Here is an 18,656-nt window from a genome sequence, read left to right as displayed (position 1 = left end):
GTAATACGGAGAGGTTAGGCAGAGAAGAGCCTTAGATGAAAGAGCCAACATTTGATAGCCTGTTGGCTGAAGGGATAATCTAGATAGCACAATGGATTTGCAGATTTACATATGAGGATGAGCTCACTATAAGGTGTGGTTGTAAAGTCTGAGACTAAGGCAGAGTGAGGTCAGGGGGTCATAGGGATGAAAAAGTTTGGAAAAGGGAAAGCAAATTGCAAGGGTTTCTCTAATATTGATGATCATGGAAGAAAAGTATGATGCAGACCTAAGTACCAGTGTTCTGACCCTATACAAATTGCATGTCGAATTGGATACTCCCAATTGGCAAGGGCTGGCTTACTTATAAGACGCTAGTATATGGTACCCAGGGCATGTACAGCAGAGCGTCCACGCAGAGCTGCAGCACTGTTTGTGCCACCCTGTGTGTGACAAGTTACAAAATGGCCCCCAGCCTGCCACTGCAGACTGGAAGGACAGTGTAATCACTGCCAGTTCGACTTCGCCATTCACTCCAATAGCAAAGCCACCCTATTCCTTAACACTGTATGTAAATCTCCCCTAAGGAAGGCCTTTACAGCCTGTGGCAGGTAGCTGTATTTTGGTAAATGTAGGAAGGTGGCTCTGTATATACTATATCAAAATGATATATAGTGTGCAGAGTCCAGGGGTTCCCCAGAGGCTTAACAGAGGCTAAAGTAGATAATACTAATGCTCTCTTTTGTGGCAGTTAGGCTTATCAGAGGGTAGTCCAAAGCATTTGTTGTACACCTACAGACAATAGAAGAAGCACATACTCAATGACTTAACTAACTCCAGACCAATTGATTTTATAAAGAAAAATATATATTTTGTTAATTTATGTCTAGAACCACAGGATTCAAGTTGCAGGTAAGTACATCAATAAGTAAGTATTTCACATATGTATCAATAATACTTTGATTCAAGTTGGTAAGTTGTACAGTTTTGAATAGATGACAATAATCTGTTTTAAAAGTTGACAGTACAATTTTCAGAACAGTTCCTGGGAGGAAGAAAAGGTAGTACGTTTTACAGGTAAGTACAACACTTACAGTTCCAGTTTCCTGGGGGTAGGAAGTCCACAGGTTGGGGTTCAAGGTAACCCCAAACACCCACCACCAACAACAAAGGGCCGGCCGGGTGCAGAGGTCAAAGATGAGGTAATTTAACATGGGCTCCTATGGAAACTGGGGGCACTTGGTTTCAGATCTGTTTGCAGGTAAGTACCCGCATCTTGATAGGGCAGACCTGGGGTGTTTAGAGGAGCACCGGGGGGGCCACAGGTGAGCACCAAACACACACCCTCAGCAGCACAGAGTCGGCCGGGTGCAGGGTGCAAACACAGCATCGGGCTTCCAATGCTTTCCTTTGAGGAGGGCCTGGGGGTCACTTAGAGGCTCCAGGTTGGTTCCAGGGGGTTGGTTCCAGAAAACCACAGGCTTGTCAAGTAGGATGGCTGCCTGCTGAACGTTGCTGCACCAGAAGTCAGGTTCCCCAAGGCCAGCAGGCTGCGGGTGCAGTGTACCTTTTGACCATGGGTATCTTTGTCCGATGCTGTTGCGGTGTGGGGAGTCCTCTGGATTCACATTGCAGGAATCATCGTGGTGGACAGGAGAGGTCAACCCAGTGTGGGCACGTGCTCAGAATCGCCTGGGGATCCTCTCTAGTCAGTTGGGCCACCTGTACACGGGCCGTGGGCGTCAGGTGCAGAGTGGTCAGGACTCGCAGATCCGGGCAGGCTTAGATGTCGATTCTTCTTGGACAGGGCTGCTGTCCACGGGAGTTCTTGGTCCTATGTGATGCAGGCAGTCCTCTGGAAGCTTGGCAGAGGTTGCGGGACCTGAGGATGCGTCACTTTCTCTTTGAAGCAGGAGACAGGCCGGTAGGGCTGAAGTCAAGTCATTTGTCATCTTCCTTCTTCTCTGCTGGGGTTTCAGCTTAGCAGTCCTTCTTCTTTCTTGTGAGGTCACCAGGAATTTAATGAACTGTGTTCAGGGGAGCCCCTAAATCATGGATTTAGGGGCTTTACTGGGGTCAGAGGGCAGTAGCCAATGGCCACTGTCCCTGAGGGTGGCTACACCCTTCTTGTGTCCACTCCCTTTGGGGAGGGGAACACAGACCTAACCCTATTGGTCCCTGTCCTCCAAACTAAGATGGAGGATTTTGCAAGGAGGGGGGTCACCTCAGCTCCAGACACCTTAGGGGTGGTCCCAGCGGAGGTGGTCTCTCCTCCCTGCTTTCCCTAATTTTCCTGCTGTACTTGCCGCCAAAAGTGGGGCTCTGTCTGGGGGGTGGGGGGGGCGAGAGATGGGCAACTCCACTAGCTGGAGTTCCCTGGGGGCACTGTAAAAAAAGGCTTGAGCCTCACAAAGGCCCTGGCACACAGGTTTCTGACTGCCTGGGGAGACGTGTGAAGGATTCCCAAGCACAGGAGGAAAGGCAGTTGCCACAGAGAGAGGTGTCACCTACTCCCACAGGATGACCACTCAGGTAGTTAGCCCATACGACAGCTTTTGTGAAGGAAGTAGCTCCAACACCCCTGAGCAGGATTCCTCCCCGGCGCAGGAACAAAGGCTATACTTCTACTGTCCTCCACGCCCTCAACCCTAGATGTCGCTACGAACACTGCCACCTCGCCGCATCACACTCCACGGTAGGATCTTTCACATGCACCCTCTGCCACTTTACTTGCCACAACACACACGCTCTCACCCCTCTCAGCAACACCCAGCCTACTCAGCATGTAAAAACCAGCTGCCCACCACCAGCTCACATGCACACTCTCGTCCACAACATCATCTTCCTAACTGAGGCCTGGCTCAACTCCATTGTCAGCCCCCGACATCCGCACCGCCATATCAGCAGGATACAGATTCCACTACCGCAACCAAATTCACAGGCCAGGTGGAGGAATCGCCATCATCCACAGAGACTCCAACAAACGCGCCACCGCCACGGATGACACCATCCCAGCAATGGAATACCTCAACTTCGCTATCCAAATGGGTGATAAACACAACATTAGAGGAACTCTTGGCCATACTGTCCACTGGGATTTCGAAACACCGTCTGAAACCTCATCATGATTTCATTGCCCCTATCATCATTGTCTCAAAAGACTACATGTTCCTGGGCGACCTCAACTTCCATCTCAAGGACAGAACTGACCCTGACCCTGCCAACCTCATTGATAGCCTAAACAACATCAGCCTCACGCAACTCGTACATGACCCCATGCATATCGTAAGACACAAGGTAACCCCATATTCTCCTCCAGCAACTACATCAAATACATCTATTTCACCAAACTTACATGAACAGACCACTCAATTGTTCACTTCATCATCACGACTCCCATGCCCTCCTCACCGACGCAACCCAGCACCACCTGTCGCAGCTGGAACAAGGTCTCAGTGACCGACTAGACCGACACTATTATCCTCAACCCACCTAAACACCACAACACTGTGAAACAGGATATCAGATGCTTCAACACCTGAATCACTGACAGTGCTTACATCTTTGCCCCCATCAAGATCAAGAAACACAGTAGATTCCCCAAGCAAGCCAGCTGGTACACTGAGGACCTCAGGACAGCCAAGCCCCACTGCAAACACCCCAGGAGAAGGTGAAACACCAACAAAGACTCAGCCAACAGTACCACCTACAAATCAGCACTCAACCTATACCACTGCCAACTAAGCGAGGGGAAAAAGAAAGCCATGGCATCATGCATCGAAGATAACCCCAACAACAGTAAGGAGCTCCTCTGCATAGTCAAGGAATACCAACAACAGTAAGGAGCTCCTCTGCATAGTCAAGGAATTCACCAATCCCTCAATGGTGACAAGCAGCATCTCTCCCTCTCTGGCCCATGTAACAGCCTTGCAGATTTCTTCCACTACAAAATTGCCAAATTCTACAACCCCCAATTCAAGCCTGAAGACTTTTTCAGCAGCCGTACCTTCACACCCACGATCATCCCAAGGCTAGCCACCTGGAACCAATTTACTACTCTGGACACCATCACCATCATGAAATCCATCCACTCAGGGAACCCATCCGACCCATGCCCCCATCACATCTTCAGTCTAGGAGCATTCAAGATCAGCCTTGAACATTCCACCCTTTTCAACACCTCAGTGGATTCTGCCACCTTCTCAGACGTCTGGAAACATGTAGGAATTAAGCCCCTCTGAAGAAACCTTCAGCAGACCCCAACAAACTCAGCAACTACAGACCCATCTCCCTGCTCCCTTTCCCAACTAAAGGCAACAAAAAAGCCATCAACCAACAACTTACCATCTACCTGGAACACTATTACCTGCTGGATGACTCCCAGTCTGAATTCCCCAACAACCAGAGCACCGAGACATCCCTGATCATGGCCACAGGTGACATCTGGGCCCTCCTTGACAAAGAAGAGACAGTCACCACTATCCTCCCTGATCTCTCAGCAGCCCTCCACTGTCTCCTACCATATGCTCGTCGCCAGACTTCACGACTTAGGCATCCAAGGAGCCGCCTTCAGATGGCTCGCCTCCTTCCTCACCAACGGAACACAATGGGTCCACCTTCCACCCTTCTCCTCCGAACCCCAAAAAATCATACACCCTCATAGCTCATCACTCAGCCCTATGCTCTTCAACATCTACATGCCCCCCCTTGCCAACATAGTCAGATCCCATGGGCTCAACATTATATCCTATGCCGACGACATGCAACTCATCCTCTCCCTCTCTGAAATCTCCACTGCCGCCAGAACTAACTTTCAGCAGTGCATGACCAGTGCTGCCAATTTGATATGGTCTAACTGCCTCAAGTTCAACACAGACAAGATGGACATCTTCATCTTTGGCAGTGAAAACTCCCCCTGGGACACCTCCTGGTGGCCCACAGAAATGGGGCCCACTCCAACCCCACCTAAGCACTCACCATGAGGTCCAAAGTAAACGCAGTGTCATCATCTTGCTCCTTCACCCTGTGCATGTTATATAAGATTTTCAAGTGGCATCCCCAAAACGCGAGAGGCACCATCAACCAAGGCCTCGTCAGAAGTCGACTGGACTACAGAAACACCCTCTTGAATTGAGGCCCACCTATTTCAAAGACTACAGACCATCCAGAACGCCACAGCAAGACTCATCCTGGATCTCTCTTGTCGCCCCAACATCACCACCACCTCAACAAAAACTCCACTGGCTTCCAGTTCAGAAGAGATGCCAGTTCAAGCTCCTTACCCATGCGTTCAAGGCCCACCTACATTAACCACTGTAGGAAAGTACCCTCTTTTGGGCATGGTTACACCCACTTTTTGCCTGCTGTCAGTATGTTTTGACTGTGTTCACTGGGATCCTGCTAACCAGCACCCCAGTGACTTTGCTCTCTCCCTCTAAATTTGGTTGCTTAGGACTTTGCACACCCCACATTTGACACACTGGTAGCCGCATAAAAGTTCCTATTATATGGTACTTAGGTACACAGGGCATTGGGGCACCAGGGGTTCCCCATGGGCTGTAGCATGTATTGTGCCACCCCTGGGGGCCCATGCAAAATGTGTCTGCAGGCCTGCCATTGCAGCCTGCCCGAAAAGGTGCATGCACCCTTTCACTACAGGTCACTGCACCAGGTCACTGTAAGTCACCCCTATGGTAGGCCCCCTATGCCAGAGGGCAGGGTGCAGGTACCTGTGTGTTAGGTCACCCCTGCATGAGCGGAGGTGCCCCTACAAACTCCAGCTCCATTTTCCTGGACTTTGTAAGTGAGGGGAAGACATTTTACCTATGTACTGGACACCTGTGTCCAGCTACATAACGGTAACTGGGCATGTTTAGTATTAGACATTTCGGAATCATACACCAATACTGTTGCCAGTATTTGTTGTATTATTCCATGCACTCTGGGGGCTCCTTTGAGGACCGCCTGCATTGCTCCTGCTAGTCTTCTGGGGTTTTCCGAGCAGCCTGCGCTACTGCCACCCCTCAGAGAGGTTTTTGCTCTCCTGCTGCTTGACCAGCTCAGGCGGAGGAAGGCAGAACAAAGGATTTTCTGTGGAGAGAGAGGTAACCCCTCTCCCTTGGAAATAGGTGTTACATGGCTTGGGAGGGGTAGCCTCCCCAAGCCACAGGTATGCTTTGAAGGGCACATTTGGTGCCCTCCTTGCATAAACTGGTTTGCAGCAGCCCAGGGACCCCCAGTCCCTGCTCTGACGCGAAACTGGACAATGGAAAGGGGAGTAACTGCTCCCCTGTCCATCACCACCCCAGGGGTGGTGCACAGAGCTCCTCTAGGTGGCCACTTGATTCTGCCATCTTGAATCCAAGGTGGGCAGAGGACCCGAGGAGATTCTGAGTGGCCAGGTCAGGCAGTTGACGTCACAGCCCCCTCCTGATAGGTGGTCACTTTGCTAGTTGACCAATCCCCCTTCCTGGGCTATTTAGGGTCTCCCTCTTGGGTGGGTCTTCAGATTTGGCATGCAAGATTCCAGCAGGACTCCTCTGCATTGTTTACTTCATCTTCTGGCTGGGACTGGACCTGGACCCTCCAGGAACCAACAATCTGAAACTTCAGTGATGACTCCGCTCTACAACATTGTTTCTCCGGCTCCTTCCAGCAACTGCAAACATTTCCCTGGCTATATATCCTCTGGGGGTGACGAGTCTTCAGCCTGCACAGGAAGTAAGAAGCAATCTCCTTGGAGTGAAGGAGTCACTCCTCTACATTCGCAGGCACAAACTGCAACGATGACCGGCTGCGTGGATCTTCTCTCCTCCGGAACTGCGTGGATCCTACATCACAGGTGATGGTCTTGAGTGGTCCTCTCTACTAGCTGTCCAACTTGGGAGACTGTAAGCCCTTGCCTTTCCATGCAGGACAGTACCCCTGTGCACTGAGACTCTTGCAGCTGCCAAGGCTTGTTTGTTCTTCCTCCAAGGGATCTTCAGGCTCCGTGTAGCCCCAGCCCCAGCACCTCTTCCAGTGATGCACAGTCTCCTTCCTGCTGCTCCAGCGACGTGGGACACTCCTCCACATGTGCTGAGTGGGCCTCACCGCGACTCCTGCTAATGGGTTGTCTGTGGGGGCTGCCTCATCTTCTTGTGACTCTCCCAGCTGCTGATGGTTACCCTGGACTCCAATCCTTGGGTCTAGTCCCTGGGTTCTTGCTGGTCCTCTTCAGCCTTGCAAAACCTTCTTCTCTGACACTTGGAATTGCCAAGGCTTGTTAGTGGGATTCCAGTACCACTGACTGACTGCATCACGACCACTGACGTGGGACATCCCTTTCATCACTCCTGGAACTCCTCTTCTGCTCCTGTGCGGCACTGCTGACCTTCTTGGTCCACTGTCGACCTGGTCCTGCATCCACAGAAGGGTGGGTAGTGGCTCCTGCCACAACCGGACACTCCATTATGAACTGGACTTGGTCCCCTTCCTTTGCAGGTCCTCATCTGTCAGCATCCACCTTTGGGTTCTTCCAGTCTTGTCTGGGTCTTGCACAATCCTCTCCCAAAATCCTCCTGTTGGTTTTGAGGAAAACCAGGTACTTACCTCTGCTGTCCTGGTTGCGGGGGGGCACTCTGGTACTCACCTCTTGGGGTTCCTAGTTCCTCCAGCTCCCTTCTACTGATTACACTTCCTTGGGTGGGGGACTGCCTTTTACATTCCTCTTGTTTTAGCATATGGGGTGGCCCTCCCCTAGGGCCCTCACTATTTACTATTGTTTTTACCAATGCCTATTGCTTTCTATGCTATTTACCGATTGCTAATGTGTATATAATAGTGTGTTTACCTACCACCAATATACAGTATTTTAGTATTTGTTTTACTATAATACAATACCTTTATTTTTGTAACAATGTGTGGTTCTTTCATGTGTGTAAGTGCTGTGTCACTATAGTGGTATTGCATAAGCTTTGCATGTCTCCTAGCTAAGTCTTGGCTGCTCATCCACAGCTACCTCTAGAGAGCCCTGGCTTCCTAGACACTGCCTACACTTCACTAATTGGGGATACCTGGGCCTGGTATAAGGTGGTAACACCATAGGTGCTCACTACACACCAGGCCAGCTTCCTACAACCACTGCCTGAGATTCCAGGCGTCTCTGCTCCTCCTCCCTCATGCTGGCCCTCCATATACAACGAAGCAGAGCAGGAGGACGTACCTTCTCCATCCTTGCAGCCAAAGCCTCTAATGTCCTCCCCCTGCACCAGAGGACTTCCGTTACTCTACAGGAATTCCGTAGGATGCTGAAAACCTGGCTCTTCGACTGAGACCCTGCCAGCGCCTGGATACCCTCGTGGGTGACAAGTCACACTCTAAAAGTCGACTGATTGATCAATTGACACTGTTTCACCCATACTGTTGCTGTAGAGTAGTTTGCTTCTTTTCCACAATTTGGCTTAACGCCTCTAGAGAGATATGAAGGGCTATATGAACGCACCTACAATACAATACAATCCCATTGGTATCCAATTGTGGGAAACAGGTGGGCACAGGACTCAGTGTAAATTTGGAAGTAGAGGCCAGATCACGATGAAAGGGATGAGAGCATTGAATGGAATGGGCACTAGAAACAAAAATTAGCACTTAGGTACAAGGGAATAGTCATTAGAAATGTTAAAGAACCATTCACTGTACTCTGCCAGAGCTTCTCTCTCCAAAATGGCCATGCTTTGGACATTTAACATCATGGCTTGATGAAACTATATCTCAATATATGTTCTTGATGGAAAACATTCTTGGCCATTACCAAGATGGTAAATCAATATTGAGAAGAGTACGTTTTTAGAAGAATGTAATTTGATTGCCAGGACGTAGTATCACATTATTTCCCTGAACATCTCTAGTTGACACTCAATCATAATATTTCTGTACATAATTATCATCCGCCCATGTTGCTAGTTATAAACCACCATTTGGCAGCAGTAAAAACAATACTGGCACCCACCAATAGCCTTCAACTGTGGTTTTGCGTGTGAAACACAACTCAGTGGCCCTCCCAGTGCAGTCGGGTCTGTGTGGTGCATTGTTTGCAAAGTTGCAGTTCAGCTAGCGAAGCAAAGCTGGATAACTTAATGTGTTCCAATAATTGTAATTTCTTAGTCATGATAACTATTAATTTCTTCATATCTTTCAATTGTTTAGCCCTTACCACGTTTTGCTCTTCGGTGGAGCAAAGCAGGTATTAGGAGCCTAACCTGTTTGCGCCATAACATTTAGAGGCTGGTACCTTCTTAACTGCTCACCAAGCAATGTTACTGCAAGGGTCATCTCCCTCTGCTACACTGCCATTAACTCCAGGAAACATTTTATGCAAAAAGCAGAAACCTCCATGTTGCCAGTTATCTATCACCATGCCACTGACTAATTACTCCTACCTTCAAGAGAAGAATGTTTGTTTTAACTTTCATAGGAAGTTTTAAGCAGGTGAGAAAGCCAACATTGCTTGCCTTATAGATTTTGAGAGTTGCCATATATGCCTAATCTGAGCCCAAATAGTATCAGTTACTTTTAATAGAGAGTTGCTCCAGAAAGTAAAAGTTTCCCCCAAATAGTCCAGGAGACGTAATATTTTAACTCCATTGCTGGAATATTTTTGCACACACCAACATATCTAACATAGACGAGAGATCCAAATGTTTTTAAAGAAAAAACGTCTTGATTGTTTGTTTTCTCCTGCTTAAAAACCCCCCTTTTCAATTCAAGCTATGGGGAAAGTAAATTAACCTGTTTATTTTCAATGTTGGCTATTATATTTTTGTGAATGTTAAAAATAACCAAATATTGTAAAAAAACATTTGAAATGTAATTTAAGATGATAGGGCAGTCGTGTCGGCTGCTTGCACTGAGGGGGTCACTGAAGACAAAAACTCAGAATACCATTTATGCCAATCATTTTAGATAATTACAGGAAACCTGCTTGTAATTCTGTTTCTAGCCAGTACCTGGTTTCTCTGGATGTCACTCTGTGTTACACTGAAAAAGAGGAAGGACTAGACTGTAAACACATATGTTTCCATGTAATCATAACAGCCATCTGGGTGTAGAGTGCTTTTTAGTTTCGCAGGAAAAGGTAAATTGAGTACTATAGCACACTTGCGTTTTGTTTTCCGTATTCTTAGAACCAAAGCGCATTTTAAACAGCTCAAACAGCTGGACATATATATCTAGTGAACTGTGTTTGAACGAGTTGATCTTATAACATTTTGGGGTGATGAGTTAAAGATGTTTTTAGAATAATTTCAAGTTATATTGTTTTACTAATGAAAAGGAAAAACGCGGAATTTCGGGGCACTGACGGCCATGAAATGCCGAAGTTTCCCGTCCAAGATGGCTGCGGTGGTTCGTACGGACTCGCGCGGAGCTGTCATCAGAGCGTTGCCAGCTGTCAAGGACGAGCTCGGACTCCAGCAGTAGCGCCGTTGCTAAGCGCAGGCTTCCCTCGCCTGGAGATCCAATGGCTCTGCTCAAAAATACCGGCTCCCTGCTCTCCGCAACATACAGAGCAGTAACTAGGGGACGCCCGTCCGTCTGGGCTCCTTGGAGTACCAGGGAGAGGCTGTTCACAGGGATCAGAAGGCTCGGCGGGGTGTCCATTGAGGTAATGAAAGCGCCGCCCTTTTTAAAGTAGCGTATATGCCAGGTAGCTGCCATGCATTGAGGTGGCGTTTAATCTTCGCCACTAACACAGTTTCAGCTGTATTTTGTAGTTTCGGCTTTCCCTGTATATGAATGGGGGTACAGTTCCCAGCATGCTTTTTTGCAGTTTTATATAGCGCAGACTCGACTATTTTGGAGCGCTTTAAACGGTCACCAGTTACATTTCACGAGAATCGCGTGCTTAATGATCTTGACTGATAGACAGGACTGACAGTAAGTCACCCTCATGACTTGTTGTAGCTGGTTGGCAGACATGCTGGATGCTCCCTCATCTGCCTGTCAGGCGCTGGCACCATGGGGCAGCCAGGAATATACACATAGCAGTATGCCGGCTGGTGACCAAAATTCGTTTGAACAATCACAAACCTATAAAAGCAGATCATTCTCATCAACTATAGAACGGTTGCTTGTCGTTGTGACCAATAATCATGCTGAACATTCTGGCCTTTATCATCCTGTCTGTATGATGCTTTGTGTACGTCTTGCTTTGGGGTTTTGTGTGCTCACCTCCTTTCACCAGTTCATAAAAATGTGCTCGTAATTCCTGAACACACTTCAACATTTACGCTCGTCCCTTTATGTAGATAACTCTTACTGATCAGTTTATGCACAGTGCTGTCACAACTAAAATAGGCAGACTGCCTGATTAACGGCGGTGAACGGTCTTAGTTCACTTTCTTCACTGTAAAATGACTGATGATTTTTCAGTAGATGTATAGCAAAAGTCATTATACCACATTATGTTTTCTGTTTCATTATTGGGTAGCGCAATGTGTCTTTTACATTTTACCACAGCGACTGTACGATTTCTCTGTGTAAAATCATATAAAGACTGCATTAGGGAGATGAGCTGGGTTTCTCCCTTACAGACAGACTCCACGTTAGTCTTCTTATTGAGTGAATACTTTTTTATGGTTCTACTCTCCTGGTAAGCTGAGCAGGCTCTCTGACAGAATACTCATTATTTGCTTTGTACTAGACCATATTCGGTTTTGGCTGTTAGCTAGTTTAGGGCTCAGTTTCCATTTCAATTGTTGATTTGCATTTATTTGCATTTTGAGTATTTGAATTGATCCACTAACCATACATTTTTCGTTTTCTGTAATAATTTTTAAATTTTAATAAACCTTCATGGTTTGTACTTTGAACCTTGTCTTGTGTGGACTTCCAGTGTTAATTTTCCTATGTGGATTCTCTGGGTTTACATGAAATATTGAATTTGCGAATAGTGCTCTCATCTTTAAAGTCCCACACAAATCGCTGATCCATCATCACCTCTTTTAATGCTGACAAGGGCTGACATCCTAAATTCTGTAATATCTCAACAAGACGTGAGGAGTTGCCCAGATCCCTGCACAACAGATGTCAGATAAGGAAACACTATTATATTCATCCTAGAGAGTGCTATGCCTCTTGTTGATATTCCCTGAGTTTTATCAGTACGAGGAACCTTAGATGTTTCACAAGCTAAAGGGATGGTTTCTCTGATCTACCTAGTTTTAGAATTCACAATGCTTTGCTACCCTGGTGATGAAACGTAACAAAGAAATGAACTGCCTTTTTGAAATTCTTAGTAATATCTAAATAAACTAAAAACACTTTCCTCTCCAAATATTGAAGCAAGTTTTCCTGTTATGAAGATAATTGAAGTAGCTGCTGCTCGATGAAAGCACAGGAATCGCAGGTGGATTAACTCTTCTTTTATTCAAAGATTAGTGGTACAAAGGAAACAGGTCCGTACCGTAACACACTGAGGCTCAACTGACACAGGGAGACTCCGCACGTCATAGACCTTGGAATCCCCTTGTGTCACCGGCCATAACATTCCACCCCAAGAATAAGAATAAGCACACACAACACATCCCCCCCCCCTTTATTCTAAAAAAAAGAAGTTGAATAGAAAACCAAAACTACACAGTTTAATAATATCCCAGACACACCTAAGAGAGATAATCACCCACTAGGTATTCGGAGTAACTGCTAGGTGTCCTAACACAAAATCTTTCAACCAACAAGGATTTATCACCTTCCTTTTCCCTTCACGCAACACACCATCTGAACGCCCCATCTCATGATCTGATGCTTGCTTCTCACCTCCTTCACACTCATTAACACCAGCCTCACAATCATTGACGCAATTACCCTGATCAAGGGTAGAAAAACCATCCTCCTCCCCTGATACTCTATGTCCATCCACTTCATCCTCTAACCAATCAGCAGTTCCTTTCCCATCCATTGTTCCATCCATACCGTCATCATTACACATAAGACTTTTCCCATTGTTAAGCAAAGCCACACGTTTAAGATTCCAAACTCTACCATCACTCAATCTGACAGCATTATGTAACACTTCCATCACCTGCTCCGGTCCGAAATACTGACTCTCGCCCTTCCTAACCTTATAAGGCTTCTTAACACAAACCCAATCTCCTACATTGATCTTGACCAGCTTCACATGATGAAGTTTATCATAATAGAACTTAGTTTTTTCTAGTGACTTGTCCAAACAATCTTTCACCAACTCCATAGACCAGTGTCTAATTCCAGTATCAACTAACACGCAGGGTTATGTTTGCTTCTAGGATTTACTCCTCTCATAATAACAAAGGGATTTAATCCTGTTGCTCTGTTCTCAGTGATTCTATATGCCCACATCGCCTTGAAAACAGCTGTATGCCAATCCTCACACTTTTCCATAGCTCCCTGAATGACACCCTTGATGACTCTATTTAATCTTTCTACTGTGCCATTACCACTTGGATTATACAGGGATGTCGTTTTGTGTTTGATCCCCACTCCCTCAAAATACTTTCTTGCAGCATCAGAAACAAATTGCACACCATTGTCACTCAATAATTTTGCTGGAATACCTTCAGATAAAAATGCTTTGTCCAAGAACTCCAGAACTGTAGTGGTGTCGGCCCTCTCAACTATTCCAATTTCCGGCCATTTTAAAAACAAGTCAATTAGTACAACCACGTACTCCTGAGCATCGCCAACTGGTCCAAGCAAATCCACAGCAACACATTCCCATGGTTGCTTGGGTAAAAGCATTTGCTCCATAGATGGTCTCAGGGTACACAAACTCTTATCAGCTGAGGAACACACTCTACAAGATCTAACAAATCTTTCCACTGCCTTGTCCACACCCGGCCACCAAAATAAATCCTTAACCACAGATTTGGCCCTGACGATGCCAAAACGGCCATCGTGACACAATTCCAAAATCACTTCCCTCACACCACACAGAGGAACGATTTTATCTCCTCTCAAAACAACATCCTTCACTACAGAAAGCTCATATCTAACTTCCCAGAAGTACCTACATGGCTCTGTTAGCTGGTCCTTCCTATGCCACCCTTCTAAAACATACTTCAAAACAGATTGCAACAGAGCATCCCCATGCATTTCTTTCCCCCAAAAATCTTTATTCAGGGCGGATTTACCAGAATCATGTACAAGGGCAACACTGAATTCACTCCACGGATCGTCTACACACCTTTCTAACGGACTTGGCAATCTGGATATGCAACCCGCCATTAAGTTGTTTTTTCCAGGTACATACACCATGCGGTACGTGAAATCCTTCATGCGCATGGACAACCTTAGTATTATCGCTGATGCCAACACACTACTTTCACACGTAAGTAACTTGATCAAAGGTTTATGATCACACTGAATTGTAATATTCTTACCCCACACAAACGCACGGAAATGTTCCAATGCCCAAGCACAAGCTAAGGCCTCTTTTTCAATAACAGAATACCTCTCCTCAGATGGTGACAAAGATCTGGAAGCAAACAATATGATCCTCTCCCTTCCATCCCTGTCTCTGAGATAAAACTGCACCCAGTCCTTTGTTACTTGCATCTGTGGTTACAAAAGTGTCTAATTCTGGGTCGAAACTCTCTAAATTAGCTACTTTTCTCAAATCCTTTTATATTTTTTTCAAACTCACGTTCACATACATCATTCCACACAAACCGTGTATTTCTCTTAAGTAGAAGTTTCAAGTTATAAACTTTTCCTGCAAAATTTGAGATAAATTTCGCGCAAAATTCCGCCATTCCCAAGAATGACCCTACCTCATCCTTGGTTGTAGGAGTTGATGCATTAACAATAGCATCAACAAATGACACCTTAGGTTTTACCCCCTCTCCATTGATCTCATGTCCCAAATACTCCACACTTCTCTCAGCAAATTTACACTTGCTTAATTCTACAGTTAAACCCTTGCTTTTCAACACCTCCAACACATGTCCAACCTTCCATCATGTACATTCCTATCTTCCTCGAACACCAAAATGTCATCCTGGAAACACATTACCCCCATGGACTTTCCAAACAACTTACGCATTAAATGTTGAAAAACTGACACAGCTGATGCTAGTCCAAACGGCATCCTCTTATATTGGAAACACCCAAAAGGTGTAATGAAGGCTGTAAGTTTCCTTGATTCTACTGACAGAGGAATCTGATGATAGGCTGCTGATAAGTCAATCGTTGAAAACCAACAGGCACCCTTAAGACTGGAAACCATTTCAGTGATCTTCGGTAACAGAAAGCGATCAATAACAATGTTGTCGTTCAAATATCTTAAGTCAACGCATAAGCGAATCTCCCCGTTGCTGGGCCATGCAATTTCCACAGGTAAAATCCATTCCGAACTTTCTATCGGTTCAATCACATCCATTAACATAAATTTTTCCAATTCCTTTGAAACCTCCTCTCTTATCATTATAGGCACCGATCTCACTTTATGGATTTTTGGTATAGCGCTTTTTTTAAATACAATTTCGTGTTCAAAACCTATTAGTTCCCCCAGTTGTTTATGAAAAACTTTAGGAAATTTTCTTTCCATTTCCGTGGCCAATGAATACCCTTCACCCACCACCATAATTTTTTCCTTGCCGTTTTGATCTAAAACCATTTGTACTGTCCTTGATCTTTCCAACCGAGTATTGACGGTCCTCTTTTCGACACATATAGCTTTCCTCTGGTACTTTTTGAAAGAGAGCAAAAGCCATCTGAAACCTAATAAGTCAGTTTTTTCCCTAGTATAACTTTCAGTTTGAATATCTGGTTGTAATAATTGTGTGCCTATTTTATCCACAAATGTTTTGTTCCACACTTCCTCATTTATTATGGTGAATGGTGAACCAGAGTCTGCATACATTGTAATAGGAATCCCACCAATTTCCATGTCGCACATAGGTTTTCCTTTGGTATTCACATCAGTTATATTCAAAATAAAGTTTCCATTCTCCACAATTCCTCTGGACTCGACGTTTTTTTCTTCAATATCACTTCCTATTTGATCACTGCCTTCATATATGCATTTAACTATCTTCTTTTTATTTCTGCATACCCTTGCAAAGTGGCCCACAATACCACATTTACTACACTTAAGTTTTAAGGCTGGGCATGTTTTAGCGTACGCCAGATGTTCCTTGCTATCACATCCGTAACATCTTCTCCCACCAACCCCACTTTGTGGAGTTTTCTGCTCCTTCATCACTTTACGATTCACCACTTTATAAACGCTATCAGCACTTTTCTCTGTTGACCTTAACTCAGAAACACACCTTTCAGAAATGTCTGCCTTCCGTACTATGACTAGGATATCCTCAAGTGGAGAATCACCAGTTATCCATAATCTTTCTTGGATGGATTGATTGTTACCATACATAACTACTTGATCCCTTATTAGGTCATCATGGATTGAGCCGAACTTGCAGTCAAGGGCTAATTTCTTTAAGTCTGCAACGTAGTCATCCACGGACTCCCCTTTCTCTTGTTTCCTTTGGAAAAACATGTATCTAACAATTCCAACGCAAACTTTAGGCGCAAAGTATTTATCAAGATCTTGCATCGCTGCATTAAAAACACATATGTCCCCACTCATAGGACATTTTGGCATTTTATTGTATGTATGTATCCAATAGGCCCCAACAAATGTAACAAGATTCTTATCTTCTGTTCTGCAGCCATTTTATTCTCTACATCAATGGCACCTAGGTAATTTAGAAAATAGTATTTCCATTCCACCCCCTTGACAGGTGGCGCACTTCCTGCAGCCTAAAATGCTTGCAGGGGAATAATTGTAAAATTTGTTTGTGCCATACTGCACCACGCCCCAGTGTACAGTTCAAGTGAAAATACACAGCTTCCGTGTAGCTACCAGTGATTGTCTTAATGATCAAATGCTCCGGACCTGTTTCCACTTGCCATTAATTTCTAGAAATATGCATTGTAAAAAAAAAAAAAATCCGAAAGCGTCCCAGTTATCAAGGTGGCGCTACAGACGAAAGGAGAGAAGAGGAAAAAAAATAAAAATACATGTACTTGTGCGTCCATGAGGGCAGGGAGTTCAACGTTTTCCGCTTGCACGTTTCTTTTTGATATTGCGTGTGCGCCGATAACCACTCCGACGCCCTAATGCAGGAGTCCACAGATTTGCCAAAAATGTATTTAATTAAAAAAAATAAACAATCACCTAGGTAGCTGAAAGCCGCAGACAGCATGGTCGTCTCTGTGCGTGACTCCATGTGCGCCGGCCGGGGTCCAGGAAATACCGCTCCAAGCGTGGTTGTCTCTGTTGGAGTACGCCGGCCGGTACACCGTCAACATCCTCGTCGCCAAATTGAAGTAGCTGCTGCTCTATGAAAGCACAGGAATCGCAGGTGGATTAACTCTTCTTTTATTCAGAGATTAGTGGTACAAAGGAAACAGGTCCGTACTGTAACACACCGAGGCTCAACTGGCACGGGGAGACTCCGCATGTCATAGACCTTGGAACCCCCTTGTGTCACCAGCCATAGCATTCCACCCCAAGAATAAGAATAAGCACACACAACAATGAATTATGAAAATTAATGGAAAAACGATTTCCTGCTCTCTATAAACAAATGAGTCTTAGTCAGAAAAGCTTGGTTCAGTCCTTAATCCAATTTCATCCTCCACAATACTTAACCCTTAGCATTTACAAAATAATGCACCCAGTTGTCCATGTCTCCTGGCCGAAGTGATTGCAACGGGAAAGATCACCTTCAAAGTAAACCATTTAAGCTCCACCATGGATAAAAACTCAAAGGGAAAGCCTTGCAGTCTATTAACCCCTTCGCTACCAGGCCTTTTCCTCTCCTGTGCCAAGCCTTTTTTTGGCTATTTGGGGCAGTTTGCGCTTAGGCCCTCATAACTTTTTGTTCACATAAGCTACCCACGCGAAATGTGCGTCCTTTTTTTTTTTCCAACATCCTAGGAATTCTAGAGGTACCCAGACTTTGTGGGTTCCCCTGAAGGAGACCAAGAAATTAGCCAAAACACAGCAAAAAGTTTTTTAAAAAAGGGCTGCAGAAGAAGGCTTGTGTTTTTTTCCCTGAAAATGGCATCAACAAAGGGTTTGCGGTGGTAAAATCACCATCTTCCCAGCTTTCAGGAACAGGCAGACTTGAATTAGAACTCCCCATTTTTCAACACAATTTTGACATTTTACTGGGACATACCCCATTTTTACAATTTTTTGTGCTTTCAGCCTCCTTCCAGTTAGTGACCGAAATGGGTGAGAAACCAATGCTGGATCCCCGAAAGCTAAACATTTCTGGAAAGTAGACAAAATTCTGAATTCAGCAAGGGGTCATTTGTGTAGATCCTACAAGTGTTTCCTACAGAAAATAACAGCTGACATAAAAGAATATTGAAATTGAGGTGAAAAAAACAGCAGTTTTCTCCCCGTTTTACTCTGTACCTTTTCCTGCGATGTCAGATTTTTTAAAGCAATATACCGTTACGTCAGCTGGAATCTTCTACTTGCGGGGATATATAGGGCTTGTAGGTTCATCAAGAACCCTAGGTACCCAGAGCCAATAGATGAGCTGCACCTTGCAATGGGTTTTCATTCTACACAAGGTATATGGCAATTCATCTGCTGGAATATAAAAAGTGAAAAATAGTTATCAAGAAAACCTTTGTATTTC

The 18,656-nt window shown here is 45.3% G+C and overlaps 1 protein-coding gene across 1 annotated transcript in view; it reads left to right on the top strand.

Moving 5' to 3' along the window:
• Positions 1-10,358: 10,358 nt before the first annotated feature.
• Positions 10,359-18,656, top strand: part of HDHD5 (haloacid dehalogenase like hydrolase domain containing 5) — a 95,580-nt gene continuing 87,282 nt past the window's right edge. Inside the window, exon 1 of the mRNA XM_069228070.1 lies at positions 10,359-10,621. Within this exon, the coding sequence (XP_069084171.1) occupies positions 10,478-10,621 (144 nt within the window). The 5' untranslated portion in view covers positions 10,359-10,477. The remainder of the gene's footprint in view (positions 10,622-18,656) is intronic.

The sequence above is a fragment of the Pleurodeles waltl genome, chromosome 4_1 (assembly GCF_031143425.1).
Source record: "Pleurodeles waltl isolate 20211129_DDA chromosome 4_1, aPleWal1.hap1.20221129, whole genome shotgun sequence".
Lineage (NCBI taxonomy): Eukaryota > Metazoa > Chordata > Amphibia > Caudata > Salamandridae > Pleurodeles > Pleurodeles waltl.
This window is presented reverse-complemented; position numbering and strand designations above follow the sequence as displayed.